We start from the raw sequence: 27,062 nt of genomic DNA on the forward strand, positions 1-27,062 counted from the left end.
ATGGTCGTTGTAGGTTACCTGAGTCTAAAAATATTCCAATTTTAGTTACTTGGGCTACTTCTACACCAGAGAGTAAAGTGAATTCAGAGAAATCTGATGAGAACAACCTGGAAGAAAAGAAAAGCCTGGCATTCTTTGCTTTAAGGTGAAGAGATAAAAAGAAAAAAAAACCAAACAACAAACCCTGCAAAGTAATAAGTCAGCTAGAAAAAGATGAATTCTGTATTAATTTCTCCTGCTATATTCAGCAAAGATAGGGGCAGCCAATGAAATTGAAAAGGCAGTAAATTCCAAAAGCAGTCCAGGAAACACTCCTTGAGACAGCAGCTATACAGCCATGGGAGCTCCTCCCCAGGTAACCCCTTCCAAGGGCACTCTGGGGGTTCCTGGGAGTGGGGAACCCCTTCCAAGGGCACTTTGGGGCTTCCTGGGAGTGGGGAACCCCTTCCAAGGGCACTCTGGGGGTTCCTGGGAGTGGGGAACCCCTTCCAAGGGCACTTTGGGGCTTCCTGGGAGGTATCAAGGCTATCAGGTAGACAAAAGAAATTATTCCATGGCTGCACTGGTTGAGGGAGGTCAGGCCAGGAGAGGAGTGAATCAGGATCCCATTCCCAGCAGGATTAAAAGGAAAATTCCAAGAGATGCAGCAGCAAAGGCATTTCAGAAGGAAAACAGCAAAGACTGGGTGGAAGGGAGCAGCTTTGTGTCAGTAATTCTGTCCCACAATGTGCTTTTTGGACAGAAACACCAAAAAAATGCTGTCTGCTCACGTGGTGCAGCCGGAAGAAAAGGCTGGATTAGGATTTCAGTACCGTTTGTGGGAACATTTTACCGTGCTTCCAGGGAGCACAGACGTGCTAGAGAATTCCTGTTTCCTCAGGGGAAAATGGAGAAAATCTCCCTGGGGAAGGGTGGGGCCTTCCCAAAGCACTGCCTGCAGCTTTGGCTTTTGGGGAGCGGGGAGCTGTAGGTCTGGGATGGAGCTGTAGCTTTGGGATAGAGCTGTAGGTCTGGGATGGAGCTGTAGCTTTGGGATGGAGCTGTAGCTTTGGGATGGAGCTGTAGGTTTGGGATGGAGCTGTAGGTTTGGGATGGAGCTGTAGCTTTGGGATGGAGCTGTAGGTCTGGGATGGAGCTGTAGCTTTGGGATGGAGCTGTAGCTTTGGGATGGAGCTGTAGGTTTGGGATGGAGCTGTAGGTTTGGGATGGAGCTGCAGGTTTGGGATGGAGCTGTAGGTCTGGGATGGAGCTGTAGCTTTGGGATGGAGCTGCAGGTTTGGGATGGAGCTGTAGGTTTGGGATGGAGCTGTAGGTCTGGGATGGAGCTGTAGGTTTGGGATGGAGCTGTAGGTCTGGGATGGAGCTGTAGGTCTGGGATGGAGCTGTAGGTTTGGGATGGAGCTGTAGCTTTGGGATGGAGCTGTAGGTTTGGGATGGAGCTGCAGGTTTGGGATGGAGCTGTAGGTTTGGGATGGAGCTGTAGCTTTGGGATGGAGCTGTAGGTTTGGGATGGAGCTGTAGGTTTGGGATGGAGCTGTAGCTTTGGGATGGAGCTGTAGCTTTGGGATGGAGCTGTAGCTTTGGGATGGAGCTGTAGCTTTGGGATGGAGCTGTAGCTTTGGGATGGAGCTGCAGGTTTGGGATGGAGCTGTAGCTTTGGGATGGAGCTGTAGGTCTGGGATGGAGCTGTAGCTTTGGGATGGAGCTGTAGCTTTGGGATGGAGCTGTAGGTCTGGGATGGAGCTGTAGCTTTGGGATGGAGCTGTAGGTCTGGGATGGAGCTGTAGCTTTGGGATGGAGCTCTAGCTTTGGGATGGAGCTGTAGGTTTGGGATAGAGCTGTAGTTTTACTACTAGGACAAGGTAGCCCAGCTGGTGGATGAGCTCAAGGCCAGAAATCCCGGGAATTTGGAGAGGGCTCTGCCCTGTCCCAGTCCTGGCTCTCAGGCACAGCTGCAAACACAGGGGTGGTTTCTAACCCCTGACTTTTGTCTGGCCCTACAGCGTCCCTGCCTCGGTGTTCCTGTTGCTGTTTCTGTGATTGCTGGGATCCTGGTGTGTTACACCCCTCAAAGAGCTCTGCCCATCTCCTTTTCCCTGGCTCTGGCTCCTGGGATTCATCAGGCAGCATTTCCTGCTGGATTTCTAATTAAAATGGCAGCCTTTGGGGACTCTCTTCCTGCCCAGCATATATTAATGGAGGAGTTAGGATATTTTAGGTAGAGTTTAAATACTGCTTTTCAACGTCTTTGTTCTGCCCAAATACATTTTTTGTATAATCTATGAAATCTATATACAACCACAGTAGGAATTAATCCCTCATAAATATCATCTAGGCTGCTTCTCAGTTAAAAATCAGTTTTCCCTGCCCTAGATTCTTCAAGGAAATAACGAATTCACCCAGCACTTCCCCTTTTGCTCTCCTGCTGGGATTGGGTGTTCAAGGTTATGGGAGGTGCAGTTTCTCAGGATTCCCTTTCCCAGAGCTGTTCCCATGGGATTTGTCCCCTCTCAGGTGCAGCAGGAAAAGGTGACATTGAAAGTGGGAGGACATTTGTGTCCGTCTGGGCAGGGAAATTGTCCCTGCTGAGGTTCTCCAGAAGAGGGTTCAGTCCTTTTTGGGTCAGAGCAGTTTAGGAAGAACCCAGCACTGACAAAGCCATTGGAGCTGGTGCTGCCGGTGCTCACGGCCTGGCACAGCTCTTCCCAATCTCTCCAGGGCTGCAGTCGAGGATTCTGGCCCTGGGCTGGGAACTGCCCCTTTCTTCTGCCCTCCCTGAAATGCAGAAAAATCAAAGAATTCCCAAAGATCCCTCTGCAGGTGAGGGCTCAGCCCCTGTGACAGCCAGGCCGCGGTGCTGAGCATCCTCTGCTCCCGTGAGCTGTGCCCACCCTCTGCCCCGTGCCACGGGAAACATTCCCAGCTCCAGGCGTGCCAGCAGCTTCCTGCCCAGATGTTCCAGCCCCTGAGAGCATCCCAGCTGGAAGTTGTGCCCAGTTGCCGTGGTTGGAGTGGAATTAGAGCGCAGGATTGAGTTAGGTGAGTGTCCCTATGGAGCATCCTGGCAGGCTGTGCCAGGCTGGAGCAGGCACAGGTCCTGCTTTGGCACCAAAAATGATCCCCTATAACCTGGGGGCTGTGCCAGGGCCTCGCTGCCCTGTGCCCAGCACAACCTGTGACACACAGACAGGCACAGGCTCCTTTTGGGGAGCGCATTTTTGGCTCTCTTCTTCCCCTGTGCTCCTGCAGAAACCCAAACTGGGTTAGCAGAGGGATGAGTGTGTGCTTTGCTGTCTCGACTGAAGTGCAGGTAGCACAAAAAAAATAATGTTAATTGATGAAGAGCAAACTGCAGGAGTTCTTGGGTTCTTCAGCAAGTTTGCAGTTCCAGGGCAGGGCCTAATGAGTTCATATTCAATCTCAGCTGTTAATTGTATGGATCCTTAGGGATCCAGCTTGGATTTTAAAAAATCTCTTCTGAATTTTAAACAAAAAAATTCAGGTAGGACTGAAAGGAAGAAGAAAACAAAGGTCACTGCTGATTAGTTTCTGAAATCAGGAACGAGATCTGTTGTACAGGCAGAGAAAATTCTCATTTTGGAGCCTGTTCTCGTGATGTGGCTGTGTTTGTGGCTGTGTTTGTGGCTGTGTTTGTGGCTGTGTTTGTGCCGTGTCCTGGCGGTGTGTTTATGGATACAAACAGGGCTGGCAGTCCCTGCTTGCCAGGTCAGGCTCTGGGATGGGGACAGGGAGGCACCTGTGGCACAGCAGCCCTTCACTGAATGCTGCAGAGGGAGCACCAGATGAGCTCCAAGACAACAGCTCTAAAACAAGAAGTGATTTCATTTATTGGTGTTTAACTTGGACCTCCTGAGCAGGGACCTTCAGACTGTGGCACTTGTGGAAGCCCAGCAGCTTCCAGAGAGCCCTGGGAGAAGGGTTGGGATCCCCTTCCTTAGCACAGCTTGGAAATGTCCTGCTGCAAACAGGTCTGGGGGCAACTGGCACTGAGTGGGCACTGGCACAGCCCAGTGGGGCAACTGGCACTGAGTGGGTGCAGTGGGGCAGGGCTGGCACTGAGTGGGCACTGGTACAGCCCAGTGGGGCAGGGCTGGCACTGAGTGGGTGCAGTGGGGCAGGGCTGGCACTAAGTGGGTGCAGTGGGGCAGGGCTGGCACTGAGTGGGTGCAGTGGGGCAGGGCTGGCACTGAGTGGGTGCAGTGGGGCAGGGCTGGCACTGAGTGGGTGCAGTGGGGCAGGGCTGGCACTGAGTGGGTGCAGTGGGGCAGGGCTGGCACTGAGTGGGTGCAGTGGGGCAGGGCTGGCACTGAGTGGGCACTGCACAGTGCACTCAGTACATCCCTGTGTTCCCTCAGCCCAGGCAGGGTTTGCTCAGAGCACAGTCCAGCCCTCCTGGCTGCAGCCTCACCCACAGCACCTGGGCCAGGCCCTCATCCCCTCCCCTTGCTGCTGCTCCAGGAGGATCCTGCAGCGGCCCTGGCACCACCCTGCCCCTCTCAGTGCCCCTGCTGCAGCCAGTTCCAGGCCCCAGTTCCCAACCACTTGTCCCTTTGCCAGGGATTTAAGCCTCCTTTCCCCTGAGCATCCCAGATTTTCCTTTCCCTGGGCACAGCTATCTATAGCTCCTGAGCAAGGCAGACCTTTTGTCTGATGACTGTGGTCATTCTTAAACGTCCAAAAAAGCCTGTGACCTATTTCCAGCAGTGATTCATTGCAGGGCTCCCAGAAGGACTACAATTCCCAAAGATGCAGATAAGGGCCCCGAGAGATTAGAGGTAGCCTCAGCAGGTAAGATATCTAATTCTCCTTGAGAATGAGACACCCAGCCTATTTGCAGCTCTGGGGGCTTGTTTTCCTTCCCTTTTCCAAAGGCACCTCACTGTACTGAGACATCCTGTGGAAAACCTGAGCTGGGGGCAACATAAACCCCATGGAAAAGCAAAGGAGAGCTTCTTCCAAAGTCCCAGAGCTTCTGGGAAAAGGCCTGGCCCCAATCCTTGCGTTGCTCTTCCTGGAGGTGCCTCTCACACCCGGTGCCGTGGTGGCACAGCCCAACCCCAAGTGGTTTTTCTGGAAAGTTTAAAGGGAACCGTGCAGGAAAGACAGTCGTTTGAGTTGTGCTAGAAAATATTTTTAAAAGTCTGTGTCATGTTGCCGTGGTGACAAAAGTTCTTAAAATGATGAAGATTAAAGTCTAGGCTGGGAATGGTGGCATGGGGAGAGGAAGGGGGGCTGCTGTCATGACAACCTCAACTCCGAGAGTGCAAGAGGCAAAACACACGATGGTGGCAGGATCTTTGGGGTTTATATATATCCATAAACATCTGCCAGCTATGCCAGCCTTCTCAGTGCTAATTAGTCCTGCTAGTTCACCTTTCCCTGCTGTAAATATTTTCCAGTAGACACAAATCTCAGAGGGAGAAGGCAAGAAAATGCCATTTTTCCCCCTTTCTCTGGGAATACCCTGAGCTCCTGCCTGGGGAAGAACTTGCAGTGGCCAGGAATGAGCTGTCTGGGAAGGGTTAAATCACTCAGGAGGTGGAGGCTCGAACCGAGCTGTCCAGCCCTGGGCACTCAGGCCTCCCTGGGCCTGTCTCACTCGCAGTCCAACAGCAGCAGATCAGCTCTGCCAGCCCGAGCTCTGCCTGGAAACTTTGCTCTCAGCTCCCAGCACGAGAGGGAGGCTGGCCTCCCTCCGGAGGAGCAGAGATTGGGAACACAGCAGATGGATGTCAGCACAGCCCCCCGGGACCCGCAGAGGAGAAGTGCCGCGGCAGCACAAAGGATTATTGTATTTGGAGTGTAAAATGTGCTTGGCTATCTCTGCTAGCAGCTGGGCCTGGGAGCGCTGCCCCGCGTGGCTGCTGCAGGCTCAGCCACAGCCCTGCCCCGGGGCAGCGTCAGCAGCTCCGCTGACATTGCTTATGTCACTCGCTGCAAAGCAAGCAGAAAAAGAGAATCAACCCCAAACTCTTGCCTTCATCCAGAACTTGATCTCGTGGCTCTGGCTGTCAGTGCTGGCGCAGCAGAAGGCAGGCGAGCATGCAGCCCCAGCCCGTGCCTTGGAAATTTGGAGTTTCTGTCTTTGTATATTTTAGTGGCTAGAACAGCGTTTTGTCCGTTCTTCCGAAGAAAATAAATTGTAAAAATGTGTCCATTCTTCGTAAAGACCAAAACCTGAGAAGTTGCTCAGGACAGGAAACCTTTTGGAGTCAAATTGGATTATATTTTGATGCACCTTAAGCGTGACATCGCTGGGAGAATAAATAGGAAGTTGGGGAGGGTGAGGAAGGAGCAAGGTGCAGGGAATGATGCACGTCCCACAGCAGCAGCAGCAGCAGCAGAGGGAACAGAGCAGCTGAGATGTTGCTTTGCCTTGCTGAGACACCAAATGTGCCAGCAGGCTGGGTTCACTCCACAGGTGGAATTCCTGGGAGAGCTTTCCCTGCCAGCCCTGTTGCTGTGTGTGCTCAGAGTGGTTCAGGGCTGGTTCTGTGTGCCCCTGGTGTGCCCCTGGCTGTGCCCAGGGCTGGTTTTGTGTGCCTGGATGTGCCCAGGGCTGGTTCTGTGTGCCCCTGGCCATGCCCAGGGCTGGTTCTGTGTGCCCCTGGTGTTCCCAGGGCTGGTTCTGTGTGCCCCTGGTGTTCCCAGGGCTGGTTCTGTGTGCCCAGAGCTGTTCTGTGTGCCTGGATGTGCCCAGGGCTGGTTCTGTGTGCCCAGAGCTGTTCTGTGTGCCTGGATGTACTCAGGGCTGGTTCTGTGTGCCCCTGGTGTGCCCAGGGCTGGTTCTGTGTGCCCTGGCCATGCCCAGAGCTGGTTCTGTGTGCCCCTGGTGTTCCCAGGGCTGGTTCTGTGTGCCCAGAGCTGTTCTGTGAGCCCTGGCCATGCCCAGAGCTGATTCTGTCTGCCCCTGGTGTTCCCAGGGCTGGTTCTGTGTGCCCCTGGTGTGCCCAGGGCTGCTCTGTGTGCCCATGCCATGCTCAGCAGTCCCGTGCCTCAGTGCTCTGTGTGTGCCAGGCAGGTTTGTCCTCCAGGGGAAGCCCACGCTGCCACTTCAGTGCTCTTTGTCTCTCCCTCACTGCAGCCTCCCAGGATGAGTCTGCACATCAGGGCTCCCAAACCCTTCCCTCCTGTGTGTTGTGTCAGTCAGGGCTCACCCTGGCTGTGGAGAAGGTGACATTTGCCACGAGAACTGGCACTGATCCCCAAATCACCCCAACCACTGTTTTCTCAGTGAGCTGCCTTCAGTCTGCAAATTGCCTGCAATGAGCTCGTTGTCCAGGCTGGTCTTGGGACTAAACAGGATGAGTGGTTTTGGGTGATCCAGAGCCACAGCAGCTGCTGCTGCAGGGACTCTGCACAGCCACAGTAATCTGGCTAAACTGGATTTTAGGCTCAGAAAAGCTCTTTGCAGCACCCACCTATCCCCAGTCTATCAGGAGATTAACACTGAGGTTTGAAAAGGCAGCTAATGCTTCTGTGAGGAAAATGGATCTTTACCTCTGTTATCTTCAAAAGCCAAGGAGAGAAAGGCAGACTGAAAGACATGTCAACTTTCTTCCCCACAGCCCACAAATACTCTTCTTAAATGTAAGTAAACATTTCCTCGCAGCAAAACAACCTTAACTCTGACCCTGGAGCACTCACAACAGCGTATGAGACTGTTTTGATTCTCTTTTGAGATTTGTATTTCCTCCTCAGATCTGTGGGGTTTTTAAGCCAGAAATGAAGAGTAAATTCTTTGCTTTCTATTAAGCTGGAGCAGTGTCACAGCTCCTTGATTATCCCCAGGGGATTTATCACAGTGGTGTATTAACCACAGTGTGGGCACAGACACCAGCACTAGCTCGGGACCAGCAGGATGTGGAGCTCCAGAATTCCTGCCACGCTGGCAGTGCAGTAGTGAAGCAGTTTCAGTGCTTTCCTGGGGAGCAGAATGTGTTCAGGAGCCCCGAGGATGGCAGTGAATCCTGCCGGAGCCATCGGGGTGCCTCTGCATCAGAGCCCCCAAAGGCCCAGGAAAGCCCTCTGGTTCCAGGCACAGCACCTCCAGAGCATGAAAAGCCAGCAGGGATGTGCAGGCAGATCCCAGCCCAGATGTGCAGGCAGATCCCTGCCCAGATGTGCAGGCAGATCCCAGCCCAGATGTGCAGGCAGATCCCAGCCCAGATGTGCAGGCACATCCCAGCCCAGATGTGCAGGCAGAGCTGGGGACAGGGGCTGTGCCGAGGGCTGGGCCTGGCAGCGTGTGCTCGGAGCAGCTGCTGCCCTGCCCAGCGCTGCCCCAGGGTGTCCCCGTGGGCAGGACAGCCCCAGGGCCCCAGGCAGGGCACCCGAGCCTTGTGCCAGCACAGACCAGCGTGCCTGATTAAACACACAGCCTTGACTGGAGGCACTGCCAGAGCCAGGCCCCACTTCTCCAAGGTGTCCTTGATTCCTTCCAGCTCAGGTCCTGGGGTTGGAGGAATGTTGCTGCAGCCCAGGATGGAGCAGAGCTGCAGTTATTTGGGGCTGACAGGATTTCAGATTCCTTCTGATAGGATCTCAATAGCTCGTTCTGTGTAAGTGGAGTTTCCAAGATGGAGCTCTTACATAACCAGAAATGACTTTTTGAGGGAAGTTTTGGTCCTCCCACTTTGCCAAGCTGTCCTTTCCACAAGAATTGCAAGGTGTCCTTTGGTTGGAAGGACAGCAGGGATGCTGAAGCCAGGGATATTAACTCTATCCAAGAATATCCTTTAAATGCGAATCCATGCTCGGCTTTTCTCCTGGCTCCCTTTTTTCCCAGTGCAAGCAGCAGAAAGTCAGGAAGCACAGGCAGTGCTGGGGTGGAAGGAGCTGTGATGCTCTGGGTCCCAGCCTGGGTTATGTTACAACAGGACACAAAGTCCTGAGTGTTGCTGATGGAAAGCAGAGAAGTTGCAGTTACCATGCACACTCCTGTGCTCGTGCACGGACCAGCTCTTCTGGAATGTTCCTGGCCCTCCTCTCCCAGGTGAGCCAAGGAGGTGCTGGAGGGCACTGGATCAGAATTCCCTGTGACACCAGCAGCTCTTTGCAGCAGGAGCTTCTCAGTGTGGAAGGTGTTTGTTCCCAGCCCTCACAGTTGTTCCTGTGTGCTCCGGGAGCGCTCCCTGGTTTTCTGCTGCATGGCAATGCAGGTGTATTCCAAGGAGTGGGCAGGAGCTGGGAGCTCCTGAGTCATTTGGAACTGGAGCTGTCCCACCTGCAGCTCACACATCTGCAGTTCATAAAGACAATTACTCTGGGAATCCCTGAGCCGTGGTGCAGCTCCTTGGCAGGTGGCCCAGCCCAGGCAGGGGCTCTGTTCCCATCCGGTGACTCCGGTGTTACAGCCCAGATCCCAAGGTGCAGAGTAGGAGCTGAATCCACCTTCTGTCTCTGCATGCACCAAAGGAAGGCTCTACCCTGACTGGGATAGATCCCAACCCTGCTCTCAGGAGCTCCATATCCATCACCTGCTCCAAGAACCATCCATGCCCTCGGGCTCTTCGCTGCCTGCTTTTCATCTATCAGAGGAAGGCAGGCACTTCCTCAGCCTGACAGGGCTTCTCCCTGCCCCTGGCTGGAGTTCCCTGCCTTACAGCAGGGCTGGAGCTCTTTGAAAAACACCCGGAGGTGTGAGAGGAAAAGTCATTAGCACAGAAAAACCCTGGTGGCACGAAAAGATCCTTCTGCAAACTGCAGCTCCAGCTTCATTAAAAAAAGCACAGCCCCGGGCTCTCATTCCAACAGGATGGATTCGCTCTGGGTTATCTAAATGAGAATGATCATTTCTGCAGGGGGAGGAAACCAGGAGGAATTATTCTGTATGAATTATGTGCTCAGCTTTCTTACTGACCTATTGAGTCAGCAGCCAGAGCTGGATTTCCTAGAACAGCCTTTCATGCTGGATTTTGGAAATATTCTTTTCAGCCCTGAAAGATCACTGGGATGGCCTTTCTCACACTGGCAGTGTGGGCTCCAGCCTGGATGCAGGGAAATAATGGAGTTAGCAGCAGTTTTCCAAATCATTCATCCTTCTGGATTGCAGCATCCTTTGGGCTGCCTTCCTGCGGGATGAGAGGCCAGTCTGTGGTATGGGCAAAGGTGGCAGGCACACCTTTGTGCCGTGATGTGGGAGGAGCAGGATTATCCCTGCTGAAGCAGCCAGGAGGTGTTTGGATTTGGCCACACATCACAGCCTGTCCCCCGTGTCACAAACCTCCCTGCCACTCACGTCCCTTGGAAGGTGATGCCCTGGTGAGGGAGGCACTTGAACCCCCCTAGATCAGGGGCCCTGTCGCTTCTCTAAGTGTAACTGCAACGTGAAACAATGTAAGAAAGTTGTGTTTGCAGCTTTATTTTCCACGTGAAGAAGTGACAGATGAGGAAAACCAGCCCTCTGTGCCTTGGTTCTCTTTCCCTTACCCACCTGGGCAGGGGTGTAGCAGCAGAACACAAGGAACACAAGAAAAGAGCTTAATCAGATCCTCTTCCAGAAGCCTCTGCTGAGTTAGAGGCCGTTCCTTGTTGCATTTGATACGTGCAGAGACTGCAGCTGACATCCAGTACAAAGGCAGCTGCTGCCATGGGTCACTGTGGAACACACACCCAGCAAGAACAGAAATCAAAGAAGGGCATTGCAGCTAAAAGATGGAAAGATAGAGTTGATTCTTGAGGAGTGGCTGATGGTCCAGAAATATTTGCAACCAGCAAATATTCCTTTAGAGAAGGAGCTATGGAGCTTTTAATGGTAAATTAGAAAGCAAAGTCGCAGGGCAGGAGGGGTAATGATGATTTTGTATTTTGTTTTTTCAGCTGTTTTTCAGCTGGTTCTGGTTGCACACTGTGCCTGCTGCAGCTTTTCTGTGCCCTCAGCAGGGTCCTGGCCACTGACACCGTGTGTGATTACACAGGGGGGGTGTTTGGGGGAGCTGCCATCTAACCCGCTCCTGTGGGCCCGCAGATCTTCCACATGACGTACGACCTGGCCAGCGCCGTGGTGAGGATCGTCAACCTCATCGGCATGATGCTGCTGCTGTGCCACTGGGACGGCTGCCTGCAGTTCCTGGTGCCCATGCTGCAGGACTTCCCTGACGACTGCTGGGTGTCCCTCAACCGCATGGTGGTGAGTGCCCGACACACCTGGACCTGCTTGCCTTCCCTCCTCGCTTCCCTGTTTTGTCTTTTCCCCCTGTTTCCGCTCTCTTGCCGCTGCCTCTTCCCAAAGAGCGAGGCCGATGAGCAGAGGTGGTGTATTTTTCATCCCCTTGTTCACTCATAATAAGTAATAATAATAAATAATAATTATAAATAACCAGCTCAGAGATGGTGGGTGGGGTCTCCCCTCCGGAGCATCCCACGTGCCGTGCTTCCCATCCCACCTCTCAGCCCTCAACTCACCCCCTGGATGATCCCCCTGCAGCAGCCACAGCCATCCTCCAGCTTCCCGTTCTCCCTGCATCCCCCGGGCCAGCCTGGGACAGGGAGGCAGATCCTGCAGGGACACAGAGCTGGGACAGGGAGGCAGATCCTGCAGGGACACAGAGCTGGGACAGGGAGGCAGATCCTGCAGGGACACAGAGCTGGGACAGGGAGGCAGATCCTGCAGGGACACAGAGCTGGGACAGGGAGGCAGATCCTGCAGGGACACACACCCAGGACAGGGAGGCAGATCCTGCAGGGACACAGAGCTGGGACAGGGAGGCAGATCCTGCAGGGACACACACCCGGGACAGGGAGGCAGATCCTGCAGGACACACACCCAGGACAGGGAGGCAGATCCTGCAGGGACACACACCCAGGACAGGGAGGCAGATCCTGCAGGACACAGAGCCAGGACAGGGAGGCAGATCCCGCCCCGGCAGAGCCGCAGAAGGCAGGAGCCAGGCTCCCTCTCCTGGCACCGAGCAGCAAGGAGCAGGCATGGAAACTGCTTCCCGCTGGAATGTGAGTAAATGGAATCCCAGTGACAGAGCTGGGGCTGATCCCTGATTGCCATTGCTGGTGCCTTTGCCCCATAGCCCCGGGAGGGTCGGTGTGACACCCACCCACTCCGGAGTGAGCCATGGTCAGGGGATGAGGAGCCAGCTGGTGCCATCCAAAGCTGTGCCACTCTCTTGCTGGGAAGGAGTTTGACACCATATGGCAAAGGCACAGTGAATTCATGGTACCTTTCAAATATCTTGCTGAGAATTCAGGAGCTTTTATTCAAAGGGACAATGTCCAGTTGATTAAGCAGCAAAAACTGACAAAGCTTAAAAAATTGCCTCTTATTGCAATTCTTAACCTCCAGATTCCCCCAGCCAATTTCTTCTTGAATAAAGGAAATAATCAGGCGCTGGGGCAGAACAGAACAAATGGAAAAATGTATCAAAGATGTGCCAGCCTGCCGTGCCTCCCACATGCAGGGCTGTGGGCACAGGCTGCCCGTGCCTGGAGGAGTGAGCATCCATGGAAAAGTCATCTGTTTGCTGTTTATTTATTCATTTCTCCTCTCTGCAATAATGGTTTGCTTCCTGCTGCTGCAAGGTGCCAGACAGCCAGGTCTGGAGCCTGGAACCCTCTGCTTATCTCCAGCAGAACAACAACCCGTGCAGCAGCTGCCTGGGCTTCCCCATGCTGCCTTTGTATCATTTCTGTGCCAGGAGCAGTCAGAGATGGGGGCCCCACTGTGCTGCTCAGGGCCAGGAGGACGCTCAGCTCCTCATGCCAGGGAGCTCAGAGGTGCAGGTGGCCTCGTCCCCATCCCAGGGGTGATTTGCAGGATGGCTTCAGAGCAGCACATTCAGCCCACGTTTCCCTTATGCCAACATCTGGCTGCTGATGGCAGCAGCAGCTCCTGGCTCTCCCCATCTATCCCTCGGGAAAAGGTACAAGCTGGGGGTGAAGCTGGCAGCTGTAGCCAGGGGAACAGGTCTGCAGAAGTGGCAGGACACGGGACAGAGGAAGAAAAGATTTAGCCAAGGCAAATCTTAGCAGCAGGGCTGGGGAGAGAGGGGAGGATGCATTCCAGAGGCAGGAAGGCTCAGCAGGCTCCAGGAGGGCAGGGGAGGGAACTCCTATCCAGAGCAGAGCTTTCCTCATGCTGCAGCCTTGTCTTCCCAGCCTTGAGAGCCTCTGAAGCTGGGAATTAAACTCGCCTTGGGGGATTTTTTTCTGCTTCTTCCCTCAGCTAAATCACCTTTTTTTTTTTGTTGTTCCACTTAAAAGAAGTGAAAAAAAAATCATCTCTGAAAATGGAGCCTCAGGAAAGTGGGATGGAGAACTGGAGAGATGCCCCACCTATAGTTCAAGGGGCTTCCACTCCAGAAGCTGTGCAGGAATATGCCAGCCCCAAAACAGCCTGGGGTTAGAATATTTAACAGAGAGTGCAGTAGTTCTTCAGGAACCAGATGTTTTCTCCCAGTAACGTCCCCTAATCTCCCAAGAAGATTTCCAGGTGTGTCACTGGGAGCAGTGGTGGATGTGGATGGCATTAGCAGTGAAACAATTTACATCTGATCTGGAGGGGACTATTGAGAGAGGCCACAGAGTCAGGAAAGAAGAAACTGGAGCTTTTCTCAGGCTTTGGTGGCAGGATGTGGAAGGAAGGTTCCAGCATGGCTCTGTGTGATGGACATGTCTGGGAGGGGAGAGGTTGCAGGGAGCCGGGATTTTGGGACGTTCTGTACCGGCCTGGTCGGAGCTCTGAGGAGATAAATAAATATCCTTGGTGCACAGCTGCCCTGATTACACACAGGAGGCAGAAATCTGGGAAAAAGGAAGTCTTCTGAAGCTGCTACAGCCAAGGGGAGCTGGGAGTGAGGTCCAGATGCTTTGGAGGCTTTGTCCATGAGCGTGCTGGTGCTGCTCTTCCTCTGCTCTGGGGTTTCCCACCACTTGGCGCTCCATAAAACTAGCCCTGATTTCCATGCTGCAGGGAAAGAAGATTCATCACCTCCCATCTGCTTCCTAAAGGTTTGATCCTCATCCAGGGGATTTGTGAAGGGCCTGGTGTTGCCAAAATCATCTCAGGGCCTCGATAAATCCCCGAGTCTGGTTCATCTCGGTGTTTTCCACATGCCTCGTGTTCCATCTTCGGCAGCCGTGGAAGCAGTGGGTGTCTGGCTGACTCCTGAAACAGCAGGGCAGGATGTTTGCAGAATTAATTGCTGAGCCCCGATCCCAGGGGCTTCAGCGTTGGCTTTCCTGCAGTGCACTTTATTAAAACCTGGACTCACTGGTGAGTCAGCTGCAGAGTGTGCTGCTCCCCCAGAGCCAGCCAGGCAGCTCCTCTCCCAGAGATCCGAGCTCTGCTGAGCCCTGGGAGCTGCTGGGAGCACGTGCTGACAGCAACCCTGCAGGGATCTGTGATTCCCAACTGCCCCCGAGCCTGTGGGCCAGCACACCCCTCCTGGCCTCCCTCAGCAGGACCTTCCATGTCCTGTGAAGTGTGCCAGGAGCAGCAGGAGCAAGGCTGCCCCAGCAGCGTGGGAACCTGGAGCTGAGGTGACAGTGCCCTCCCCAGCTGGGGCCAAACCCAGTCCAAACCAGGTGGGCAGGGCAGAACGGCCCAGAACCGGTAACACTGATCTTTCCAGGGCAGGCAGGGTGACAGGCACCTCCAGGGGCTGTCCAGGGAGGCTGGCACAGCAGGGAAGGCTCCCAGGAAAGGCTGCCAGGGACAGCTGGGACAGGGACACTCGGAGCCCTGAGAAGATCCCTGCTGCCAGGTGAAGGCCGTGTGGAGCTTCCCTTGGAAACAAGCCCAGAACAGGCAGGTTCTGTCCAAGGTGAAGTTTGACCTGTCATCTCCATGTGTTCCCCCGCTATTCCCATCCTTTAAACTGGATCTGGAGGTGTGTTTTCCCAGCCCAGCAGTTCCAGGGATGGGCGGAGACAGCTCCTGAGTTCTCCAAGTGTTAATGGTGTAAGTCAGGCATAACACCGTTCCCCAGGACTACACCCCTAGCCCAAGAACTTCCAGTACTTTCCGTGTCTCTCCTTGTCTCACTCCTCCTGTCCAGTGAGGATTCAACCAGAATCACACTCACAATCCACAGCCACACTCCCATGTACATCAGAACCAAAATACCCTGTCAGACACCACAGTTTGCCTCCAGGTGTTTCTGTAAGGTACTACAGAACCCAGCAGTGCCTCTGAAGTGTTCCAGGGAAGTGTCTCCAGGTATTCAAAGGTGGATCTGAGCAGGCCAGGCTCTAATGCCAGAGAAGTCCTTCCAGCACTGCCAGTGTGAATGTTAAAAACAAACCTGAGAAACTGCTTCAAAGTCATTTCACTCCCTTCTGCAAAGTCTCTGGGTGCCTCTGAGATAACCCCGACTGTGAACGGGCACAGATCTGTAGCTCTGCTTTTGCTTGCTTTGGGATTTGCTTAACAAGGAGTCATTTTATCCCTGCAGTTCAAGGCTGATGGGCCATTTCAGCCACTCCAGGATCTGTGGAGCGGTGCTGCCCTGGGAACTGCTGTAGCTGGGTGTTAGATTGGGTACGGCTCTTACAGGAACAACGAGCTGTGGCAGCGTGGGGCACCTGCTGCTGATAAACCCTGTCCACACTGCATGTGCAGCCTCTTCTAGGCTGGCCTAAACTACTGTGGGCTTGACCTGTCTGCTCATCCTGTGGCAAACAAAAAGCCTGAGAACCAAAGCACAGAGCATCCAGCGCTCTTCACACTCGGTATCCTAAAGGTAATTGCTCTGAAAGGCTTCCCCTTCACACAAGTGCCTCTCTCTGAGCAGTCCTTGACGTGCTCTCCCAGCAGAGCTCGGTGCTCAGGGTTTGTTTGGAAAGCTCCGTGTTTTTCTCTCGCCCCCCCAGACTGTCATCCCTCACCCTCAGTCTCAGTCTGGCACCTGAGCCTGTCCTCACAGGAGCCCTGCTGCTGGGAACTGGGCTGGCACTTGAGCCGTGCAATTCCGAGGGAGCCAGCAGTGTCTGTGCAGGCTGCAGGGGCTCGGCGTGTTGGATGTTAGACTTTGGGATGACTAATTCCTACAAAACAGTGGCAGGCTTCCTTGTAAACAGCACTCCTGAGCAGCAAGTTGCTGGAAGAATGGCTTTTAAACCTCGAGCCTGCCTGGTACCCAGATGTTCACAGCACTGAGGAGCCTGGCAGCCAGTTTTCTAGCTCAGCTATTACTGCTCTGCCTGCCCAGATTCCCTGTGGAATTTCAGCTCGGCTCCCTTTGTCTGTGGTGGAGATGTGCTCCGACCTCGGAGGGCAGCAGCACTCCTGCAGCACCCGGTGAGGAGTGGGGAAGGAATTCATTCAGCAAGGAATGGGGCAGGAATTCATTCAGCAGGAGTGGGGCAGGAATTCATTCAGCAGGAGTGGGACAGGAATTCATTCAGCAGGAGTGGGACAGGAATTCATTCAGCAGGAGTGGGACAGGAATTCATTCAGCAGGAGTGGGGCAGGAATTCATTCAGCAAGGAATGGGGCAGGAATTCATTCAGCAAGGAATGGGGCAGGAATTCATTCAGCAGGAGTGGGACAGGAATTCATTCAGGAGGAGTGGGGCAGGAATTCATTCAGCAGGAGTGGGACAGGAATTCATTCAGGAGGAGTGGGACAGGAATTCATTCAGCAGGAGTGAGGCAGGAATTCATTCAGCAGGAGTGGGACAGGAATTCATTCAGCAGGAGTGGGGCAGGACAGCTGCACTGTGCCCCAGTGCCGGCTCCTGGAAGCGCAGGATGCCTGTGCTGTGGGAGCCGTGTGAGGCTCGCTGCCCGCACGGAGCACGAGGGGCTCTGTGAAACACCACAAAAGCTGCGGGTAAGAAATGCACCCAGCCAGGCCCCCGAGCCACAGCACAGGCCTGGAGGCAGAGGAGCAGGAGGAGTCACTCCTGTGGCCTCACACCTCCGGCAGCTCCCGTGGCCGGACCCATGCCGGCCCTGGCCAGGGGACAAACTCCCTCTGCCCTGTCCCGCCTGTCCTTTGCTCCTTTGGGCTGCAGCTCCTCACACACGAGCCAAGGCCACAGCACTCACCAATGGCCACTTTGTCCCTTGCTCCTCTCTCTTGGCTCCAGGGTGGTTTTTCCCAGGTTCCTGCTCTGCTGGGAGGGGAGCCCAGACGGGCTGGCGCCTGCAGGGAGGAGGAGCAGTCCATGCTGGGCTGTGGCTGTGCCACTGCTCCCGTGTGGGCTCTGCTGTCACTGGTGTGGCTTTGCTCTTCTTGTTGCAATGGGAATCAGGCCTGTCTTGCATAATGAAACTGAATCTGGCCAGGTAATGCTATCAGCTGGCTTTGTCCATGTCCTTATCCCCTAACCGAGCATGGGCAGAGGTTCCAGCCCTGTGCCACAGCTCCCAGCCAGCTCTGTCACCGTTTGCTGCCCCTACGATCAGTGAAGAGTTTCCATGGGCATCAGTGGCACTGAGAGCTGCTTGCAGAGAGGTCATCAGCCACCCCCCTGAGCGTGAGGAGATACCTCCAGGAGGTGCCCAGTGAACTCCAGAGCTCCCAGCACTGCTGGCCACTCTGGTCCTCTGGATGAAGGCCACAGGAGAATGCTTTGTTTATTGACGAGCCACCAGCAGGTCTGTGCAGTGACCTCCCAAGGTGGCACATGTGTCTGCAGAGCTCCATCCGTAACCTTGGCCTGTCCCAGGACCAGGGAGCAAGCTGAGGAATGCCCAGCACTGCCACGAGTGTCACCCAGCAGAGGCATTTTCACATCCTCCTAAGAGCCATGTGTGGTGACAGAGCAGGTACTCATGGAGGTTTCACAGCAAGAACTTGCTGGCAGATAATACCTACAGGATGGCAAATGCACCTCGAGCTGTTCCATGAGCTCAGGCTAATCAGAATCGTCAGGAAACTTGTGCTGGTTTTTCTGCCTGTGCCATGATGTCACTGCTGAGGTGCTGCCTGTGTGAGCTGCAGTGGAGAGCACAAGGTGTCTCAGCACACCTCCCCTGGCAGGAGGCTGCTGTTTTCAAATGAGACCATTTCTAATTCCTCAGCTCTCTGGAAAGAGCCCAGTTTTGCACTGAGAAGAACTTGCTGTCCAGACATTATCAACTTCATTTTCTGCCCTTCTCATCTCTCCACGTAATGACCAGAGACCCTGGCCATTTCCTAAATTGCTGGGCAGTGATTTTCCCCACTCTCAGATCCTGCTGCTGCCAGCCTTGCTCAGGCTTTCTATTACAGTTTTGGGAGTCCATTTCCCAGGGGAGGAAATTATTTGCTTCAATTCCCTCTCCCACACGTGGGTCATTGTGAAAATCTCCCAGTGCATCATCTTAGTTTATCCCAGGTTACCAGTGGGGCAGACTGGCTGCCCTCCCTGCTGGAAAAAGCACATGGAGTCTCTAAAAACCGGGGCCAAAGTGCTGATCTCAGATCACAGAATCTGGGCTTGTTTTCCAAATGGAAAAGTGCTGGGCTTGTGGGGTGGTGAGGGCTCTGAGGACATTGAGGTGTAGGGGTCCTGTGAGGGACACAGGAGTTATGGGGCTATGGGGGCATTGAGACTCCTTATCCCTCCTATCTTTCAAAGACTCCCCATCCCTCCAAGCCAGCAAAGAATGAAATTTCTTGTGTACATGTCGAGGTGCCTCCAACAGGGATTTCTGGCTGCAGTGCCAGGGCTGCTTTCCCACCCCATATCCGTGTCTGGAATGCTGTGTGCCCGTGCTGAGGCCGTGCCCTCCCTGTGTCCCTGCAGAACGACTCGTGGGGGAAGCAGTACTCGTACGCCCTGTTCAAGGCCATGAGCCACATGCTGTGCATCGGCTACGGGCAGCAGGCGCCCGTGGGCATGTCGGATGTGTGGCTCACCATGCTCAGCATGATCGTGGGGGCCACCTGCTACGCCATGTTCATCGGCCACGCCACCGCCCTCATCCAGTCCCTGGACTCCTCGCGCCGCCAGTACCAGGAGAAGGTAAGGACAGCCCTGCTGGGGCCGGGCTGGGCTCTGTGCTGTGCAGGGGGAGCTGGGGTGGTCTCTGTGCTGTGCAGGGGGAGCTGGGGTGGTCTCTGTGCTGTGCAGGGGGAGCTGGGGTGGTTTCCCTGCTGTCCAGAGAGAGCCTGGGCTGTCAGTGTGAGAGACCAAGGGTGCTGTTCCTTGGCCACTCAACCCCATCCATCCACTCCAACACCCCTCAGGAAGAAACAGCAGCAGGATCAGTTAAGAGCAGGGCAAGGAGATGATCATTGTTGTCCCTGCCTGTCTTTGGACACCAACGTTATCAATGTCACTGGTACCTACAGCTGTAAGTCACTTCTTCCTTTCCCACATCTGATCTCAAACCCCAGGTGAACGTTCCAGAATGTGCAGCTTTTGTTTAGCAAGTGCTCTCTTTAAAAGTATCCAGATTATTCGCTCCAGTGCTCCTGAGTGAAGCTGCAGAACAACCCCCAAAGCCCAGATCAAGGCTCAGGAGCTCGGAGCAGGTTCCCCAGGTAGCTGTGGAATTAATGGCACCATTGTTGGATTGCAGAATGGAGGCCACTGCCAGAAATGTCACATCTGATCAGGTTGCCATTGCCACAGTCACCGAATTTGTGACCTAGGCAGGGCATCCAAAAAAAGCAGCTGCCCTCAGTTGGTGGGGCTGGGGAGGTTTTATGGCCAGGGTCTTGTGGATACATTTGATCTGGAGATGAAGAACTGTTCCTATTCTGACCCTGCCAGGTACAGTTTAGGTGAGAGGGAGCTGTGATTCAAGTGGGGGAACTGTGAGCAGCAGGCACTGATCAGGTGAATTTTAAGTTGAGGGAGGAGGTGGAATGACCTTGGAACAGGTTTGAGACACAGGGATTTCAGTGGGACGAGAGCAGGGCAGAGAGGGAGAGCAAAGACCAGAGGCTGACTCATGTTTGGAGAGTAGGGAAGATCCCAAACCACAGTTAGAGCTAAAGGAGGGGGAATGCCCAGGAGAAGAGCGTGGAGGCCTGGGATGCATCCAAAGCATCCAGAGTTTTAGCTCTGTGTCACAGCTGAGCCAGGCTGATCCCGATGGAGAGCAGGGCACGCCAGAGAGAAGGACACTGCAGCACTGGGAATGCAGGCTGATCAAATCTCAGGATGCAGAGGATTTATTCAAATGTGTTTGAAGTAGCATAGAAGTCAAGAAGCAATCTGCAAAGGCAGCCACCTGGCCAGCCTGGCACAGCCACGCTGCACCTGCAGCACTGGGCACTCCGGGCTCTGGCTCCAGCCTGCGCTCCACACAAGGGCACTGCCTGACCCTGGCACTTGGATTCCACTCAGTGCTCGGGGAAATCAGCCCCCAGGCACTGCACAGGGGGCAGCAGGGACGGTGGGACGTGTCAAAGCCTTGTTAGAGCATGGAGATGTGAGAGGGTTAACAGACCCAGGAGAAGAGCTCTGACAAAGGCAGCAAGGGAGGGGATTGAAGCAAGGGTGCATTTCCTCTGGCAGGTCCATTTCTCAAGTTATCCTCCAAGGATCAAAGCCTCAGGGATTGAGATCGTTCATTTTCCCCTTGCAAATGGGACAAGTGATGGCCTAAAAACAAATATGTATTTACTTTCTGCATTCCTTAGCACTTGAATAGCCATGATTAAAATGAGGCTGCTGTGTGATTTGCAGCCCAGCAACTCAATTTAGTTCAATCCTCCTGGGACAAAATGTCTGGTGAAGCAGATTAGAGAGAGAATCTCAACAAGTTTGGAGGTCGATTGGTAGAAGCCAGCAGCAATTGCTCTGCTGAGCATCCTGTGGGGCTCTGCCTGTCCCTCAGCACAGCTCAGCCTGCGGGGGCCTCTGTGCTGGGAGTGGCCAAGGAAAGGGACACAGTGGAGAGGGACAGGAGCAGCACAAACACAAACAGGAGAGAAGTTACAGCCAGAGCTGTCCCAGGAGGTTCTGCTGTGTGGGACCCTCAGGACAAGGTTCAAGAGCGGGTTTTTGGGGAGGTTTCAGATTGTCCAGACCTCTGCCAAGGCACTGGTTCTTCCCATGGACAAACAGGGCTTCGGAAAAGAGGAACAAAAGCCAAGCTGTGCTGTCTGTTGGCTTCAGGAGCAGGCTTGTCTCACTCCACCTTGGGTTCTCTGAACACTGGGACATTCAATCCCTGTCCTGCCAAAATCTCCTCCTGCAGCCCCTCGCTTTGTGCTGTGCTGGGTTGTGCAAGGCAGGGAAGCTGGGTGGGATCCATGGGGTGGCAGGAGCCATGGAGGATTCAGAGGGAATGCCCCCCTCCAAGGCAGGGAGGTGCTGAGGTTCTTGAGCCCTGGCCTCCCTTCAGATGGGAGCAGCTCTTTGGATGTGTGGGGCTCTCTGGGGGGACTGTTGGACCTCCAGCCCCAGAGGCAAAGTGAGAAGGGACCTGTCTGTCTCATCCGAGTTTCCCGTGCTCACAGAGTCAGGAGCTGATCTTCTCTCTTAACCTCAGTCTGGAGTTTAACTCCACAGGGTCCTGGCACCCAAGACTGGCATCTGCTTGCTGCACGTGAGCCAGCAGCACCACAGCTCCTTCCTGAGGGATTCTGACAGCCACGTTTCCCCCGAGTGCTGCTGCGCCTGAATGGATGTGACAGCTCTGACCAAGAGCACGCCCCTTCTCACCCGGAGCTCCCCCCGCTGTCTCAGCTGGGCACGCCCTGCTGGCTTCCCACACCCTCACTGAGCTCATCTCTTCTCCCACATTCACTCTCGGACACATCAGTGACTTGAAGGAGCTTATTTTTGAGCCTGGTGAGTGCCAGAGCTGGTGCAGGTGCTGGTGGAGGGGGGCAAGGACAGGAGCAGGCCTACAGGACCCTCTGCAGCTGTTCATGAATCAGCTCAAGCCTTAATTTGATCACTGCCTGCAGAATTACCCCCCAGCCTGTGTAACTGTGCCTCACATCAGAGGAAGGCTGTTCCCTGCCCAGGAGAGGAATAAACTAGCCAGATGTACCCGTTATCTTCATGCTTTTTCCAGGTTCTCCTATTAATTTCTTTCCCTAATCCTGCAGCTCAGCTGGATTAGTATTTCTGTCAAGTCACCATGCACACCCTCTCCTCCTCCCCAGCTCTCTGTAACCTTGAGGGCTGGGGGAGGGTGATGGTGCAGCTGGCTGCAGCTCCTTGGAGCAGGGCAGGGACGCTCCCTCTCCCATCCCAGCAGAAGCAGGGAGGCTCAGCTCCCCAGGTACCCCAGAGAAGGGGCTGCTGAGGGGCAGGGATTGGTGCTGTGAGAGCCCAGGGAAGCCCTGAGCCTCATCTCCCCTCAGGATCTGCTCTCCACACTCCTTCCTCGCTCCTCTTCCTCCTCCCTGAGCAGTCCACCCAGTGCCTCTTGTTCTTAAGATACCTCTTGACTCTGGGTAGGGACTTGCACTTTCCCATGTGGCTATCCTGGAGCAGCACCATTTCAGGGGGACAGGCAGGCAGCACTGAATCACTCCAGAAACCCTGCAGGGCACTGGCATCACCCCTCAGCTCCTCACCCTTCTGCTTATCCCCTGCTCTGCCTGGCCAAGCACTTCTTGCTGCAGCTTTAACGTTTCAGCCCTTCTGTCAGCACCCTGAATTCAGCAAAGAGAAAGTGGGGAAGGTTTAGTCAGGGGAAAGGCTGAAATAAAACAACTGGAAGGTTCTGTCTGTTGTTGAAGGGAAATCCAGACAGTGCCCTTGGTCTGCCCACTGCTCTGAGAGCTGGGGGCCTGTCCTGGGTCCTTCCTGGAGACCAGAGTTTTATTAGCAAAGAGTTTAAAGGGTGATTTGGGCTTTTTTTATGAGGAAAACCATGAGGAAACTGTGGAATTCACAACTCCAGGGTGCTGCAGAGTCTCATTAACCTCAGAATATTTAGATAAATTGACTTGAGGAAAACCTTTCAGACGTTGCTGAGTGCCCAGATGGAGATCCAGCCCCTGGCAGTGGGAATCCCAGATCTGCTTTGTCAGTGGGCAGGAGCTGGAATCCTTCTCCACCTGCCCCAGGCACCTGGAGCAGCCCCAGCAAGGGGCAGAGGAGCCCTCACTGAGCTCTGTGGGTTTTCTCAGAGCTGCCTCCCTGTGAGCTTGTGCAGGTAACTGGGAGCACAGATCCTACCTGTGCTCCTGGATAATCCCACCAGCGTGGCAGCCCACTGCTGATGGTCACCCCTGCCCAAAGAGCTACTGAGCCCTGTGCTGGAGCTGTGGGGATGCCTCAGCCACACTTTGGGAGCCACAACTCCCACTGCTGGGGGAAACTTCACATCCTTCACTGGATGGGCAGGACTGGAAGTGACATTCCCGAGAGAACTGGTCACCAGTAGGTTCTCAGGGATCATTCACACATTCCTTGAGCTCACAGGCTTTCTGGAGAATTCTCCTCCTGAGCCAGCACCCACGGTGGAGGTCAGGGAAGCTGCAGAGCTCACTCACTCCTTGGGTAATGTGTGTGAAGGAGAGGGCAGGGAGTGCAGCACTCCAGAAATTAAAGGTGTTTGCAGCACTTAATCAGCTGCAAAATGTAATCAAATTTCCTAATTGGAAAAAGTTTGGAGAGCCTGGCTTTATCCTGTCATGCCAGGACTGGTTTTGTTCCCTCTGTGGAGAGATGGCCTGAGCACCGTTGTGTCCCACATTACTGTCAGTCAAAACACCCAGGGCTGGTAACAAGGCTGAGAAATGATTTGTAATTGTGTCAGGGCCTGGGGTCCCAGCACTGCCTTTTCTGCAGTCAGGGGGTCTGGCTGCTTTACAGAGTCAGAAGAATGTAAGAAACGGGTAATGAGGTGTTCATCTCAGCCAGAAATTCAGGAATTGTGTCAGTTGTTTTAGGTTTATTTAATCCTTTTCCTGCAAAAAAACCCTGGGTTGGTTATGAAACAAATGTTTGTTTGATGAAAACCTGATGGTTTCTCCTCGGAATGTCTTGTGGTGCAAACTGCCTTAACAGACTGGAGTCAGGTAGTTCCTGTTCATGCAAGAGAATATGTCCTTGGTGGACTTAAACTTGAGAGGAGGCCCACTCTGAAGCTGTGAAACATGTCAGAAACAGTGGGGTTACACTCAGATTCACCATCTCCATCCTGGCCCAGGAAGGCAGACAGGGAGTTCTGCCCTGTGGCCACCACGGTGACACCCACTGCAAGCTGGAGCTGCCAGCCTTGTCCCAGCAAGGGAATGTCCCTGCCTGGGCAGCTCTTCCCATGCCAGGGAGGGGTTTCAAACTTCAGTATCAGTCTGGGAGTTCATGCTGGCACTCGAGCTGTACATAAGTAAATAGTTAAATAAACGAAGAGCTGATGCTGCAGCACGGAGCCTCCCCCAGAGCCAGCAGTGCTGGTCCCTCACTGGACACACTCCCTGCTCCCCTGTCCCCATCTCCAGCCTTTGGGGGCACATTTCACCTTATCTCCCCCAGCCTGCTCTTCTGTGCAGAGCACTGCTGGTACTTTTCCCCATCCCATTCCAGATGTGAACCTGGCATCTCCACAACGTCCTGTGGCATTTCTCAAGACAGACTGACCGTGGCCAAAAGCTCCCTGTGCTGGCCTGGTGCCTTACAGCAGGATGTGGCTCCTCCAGCCCAGGCAGGCATTCCCTTCAGGGGCCATTCCCAGAGAAAACAGGCTGTTCCCATAGCCATGCTGAGCATTCCCCATGGGATGCACAGGATTAGACCTTGGGGCTCAGCAGCCACACCATTTCATGCAGAGGGATTTGTCCCACGGCTCCTGGATCTGCTTTCCTCAGAGCCCCGAGCAGCAGAGATGGTCAGAGGCAGACAAGGGTATCATCAGACTCATCACTGATCTCCCCAGTCCCATGCCATCTCCCAGCCCAGCAGTGGGATTGTCCAAAATCCCTGCCTGAGCAGGAGCTGATGCACAGCGATCCCCAGTGCAAGGAATGTGCGACAGAAAGTGGGAGAAAAGTTCCAGGAATTGTCTGTACCACAGATCAGGAGCCTGACTCTGGGTAACTCCCCAAGGTACCCTGCAGTAAGGGAAAAAGTGTTCCAGGTTTTCCAGGAGGTGACACTTAAAACTCATTTTCTGCTGGCAAAATGAGTGAGGGCCATGGAACCAATTAATCCAGCCTTTGGAAAGGCTCACAAGCAGGACATCACATAAAGCTCTTGCAGAATGGAGGCAGCTCCCAGATTCTGATGTTCTTCCCAGAAGTCACAGAACTTCTGTTCTTCCCTTAAACCCTTCCCGCAGCCCCGTGACTCCATGAGAATGACTGTGTGGAGTGAGAGGTGGGATAGAATAGATCCTAAGGGTGGGAATATGAATGGCTTAAGAGAGAAAAAACCCCAGAAGTCAGTTTGGCATTTTTTGATGATTTCTTTAAGGTTCCTGAATGCTGGGGAGCTGCACTGTTTGACTCCTAATCAGAGAAAATAAAACAAAGATTCCAGTGAGTGCTGTCAGGAGCATCCAGGTGGAGAATCCCATGAGCTGATCTTTCCCCTGTGGAGCACTGGAGAGCCCCAGCACTGGACAGGGTGGCTCTTAGCCAGCCTCCAGGGACATGCCGCTGCCAGAGCACCACAATCCTCCCCTGGAGCCTCCTTCTCCTTCCTCAGGTGCATCTGGTGACTTCCGTGGGCTCCAGATACGGAGATATTTGTGACTGGACTTGAACCCGGTGTCACAGTGATCTCAGCCTAATCCTGGAGGGATCCAAGCAGTGCCAGAGCCATGGGATGTGCTGGGTTGGAAGGGAGCCTCAGGGATCGTGGAGCCCTGCACGGGACACCCCAACAATCCCCCCCTCCCCATGCCTGGTGGTTTCTATCTTCAGAACTGGGGCGAGGAAAGGGTTGAGCCTGTTCAGCAATTTATCCCTGCCAGGGAGAGGAGGGTTCCTGATGGACATTGAGGGTGTGGAAGGAGTTAAAAATATTTAGTTCGCTTTGCACTGTGAGTGATTGGAGCTTTGGTAGGAGGGAAGTGGTGAGAGAGGAGGGAAAGTGGCCAGCTATAGAAGCAAAAATACTCAGCTAAATGGTTTCCTTTTGATATATTAATACCTCCTTCAAGGGCTATTTGAGAAAAAACAGACTTAAGAAAATGAACTGGGATTTAAATGGGCTCAATTGTCTTCAGAGAGATTTAAATAATTCCTAAATGAGTGTTTTCAGTTGAACTCAGAGAGGCCAGTGAGCTCTGAGCACAGGTCAGGCTGGGGACAGGGAGACAAGTGGGAGGCTGAGCAGCCGAGGAGGAGGAGGGAGGAGGGGAAGGGGCTGTCAGGGGAGCCTGGCCATGGCTGGAAGGCAGCAAAGGGACACCAAGTGGCTTTAGAAAGGGCCAGCTGAGCGTGGCATCATCTGCCTGACCCCACAAGAGTGGGGCCTTCAGCAACTCCAAGGGAAGGAGGAAAACCCCAGTGAATCTTCAGTTTCTCAGACATGGAAAGAAGGAGTTGATGCTTTCATTTCTGACTGCATCTCTGCCCAGGGGAGAGCTGAGGGCCCCAAAACCCTCCTGGGTGAGAGGAGGGAGCAGCAGCAGAGGCAGGGGAGACAAGAGAATGTCCTTAACCATGACAGAGAATGATGCCTCCTTATTTCACAGTTCACTTTGAAAACCCTGATTTTCATTTGCAGTCGGAAGCAGCACCTTTATTCGTGGGGAAGTAAATTTGTCCTGTTTTCCCTGGGAGCCTTATCTGGGGACAGCGGTGGCAGGGGGACTCTGGCAAGGCCAGTGCAGTAATTTATTGCTCTTAGTTGCAAAGCCATAAATCCACGTTCAGTGGTGGATAAGCAGAGCCCCAGTCACCCCATCCAGCCCGTGCTGATGGATTTTTGGAGCATGGGGTTGTTTTTCCCAGGGAGAAAAGGGCAGCTGAAGATGGACAGCAAGTGGCAGTGGAGGAGAGGACAGGGCCAGGTGGCTGCAGCAGGTGAGGTGAGGCACCTGGTGACAACTGGTCACTGCTTCAGCTCAATCACTGCACTAAAGCTGAGAGCATAAGGGGGATATTTTTGGCAAATCATTTATTCAACAAAAACGCAGCATTAAAGCAAGCAGAGCTCTTTGTGGATTTTAGATTAATTTGATAAACCTGAGTCAGCAGAAGCTCATGGCTGATGATTTCCCATTCCAGAGTG

General features: G+C 53.9%; 1 protein-coding gene across 1 annotated transcript in view; it reads left to right on the plus strand.

Moving 5' to 3' along the window:
* The window catches only part of HCN4 (hyperpolarization activated cyclic nucleotide gated potassium channel 4), an 87,290-nt gene that overhangs the window by 44,253 nt on the left and 15,975 nt on the right, over positions 1-27,062 (plus strand). Inside the window, exons 3-4 of the mRNA XM_005521363.2 lie at positions 10,991-11,152; positions 18,711-18,929. Of these exons, the coding sequence (XP_005521420.2) occupies positions 10,991-11,152; positions 18,711-18,929 (381 nt within the window). The remainder of the gene's footprint in view (positions 1-10,990; positions 11,153-18,710; positions 18,930-27,062) is intronic.

The sequence above is a fragment of the Pseudopodoces humilis genome, chromosome 16 (genome assembly GCF_049639895.1).
Source record: "Pseudopodoces humilis isolate 2021_Gansu_Grassland_sample_001 chromosome 16, ASM4963989v1, whole genome shotgun sequence".
NCBI classification, from domain to species: domain Eukaryota; kingdom Metazoa; phylum Chordata; class Aves; order Passeriformes; family Paridae; genus Pseudopodoces; species Pseudopodoces humilis.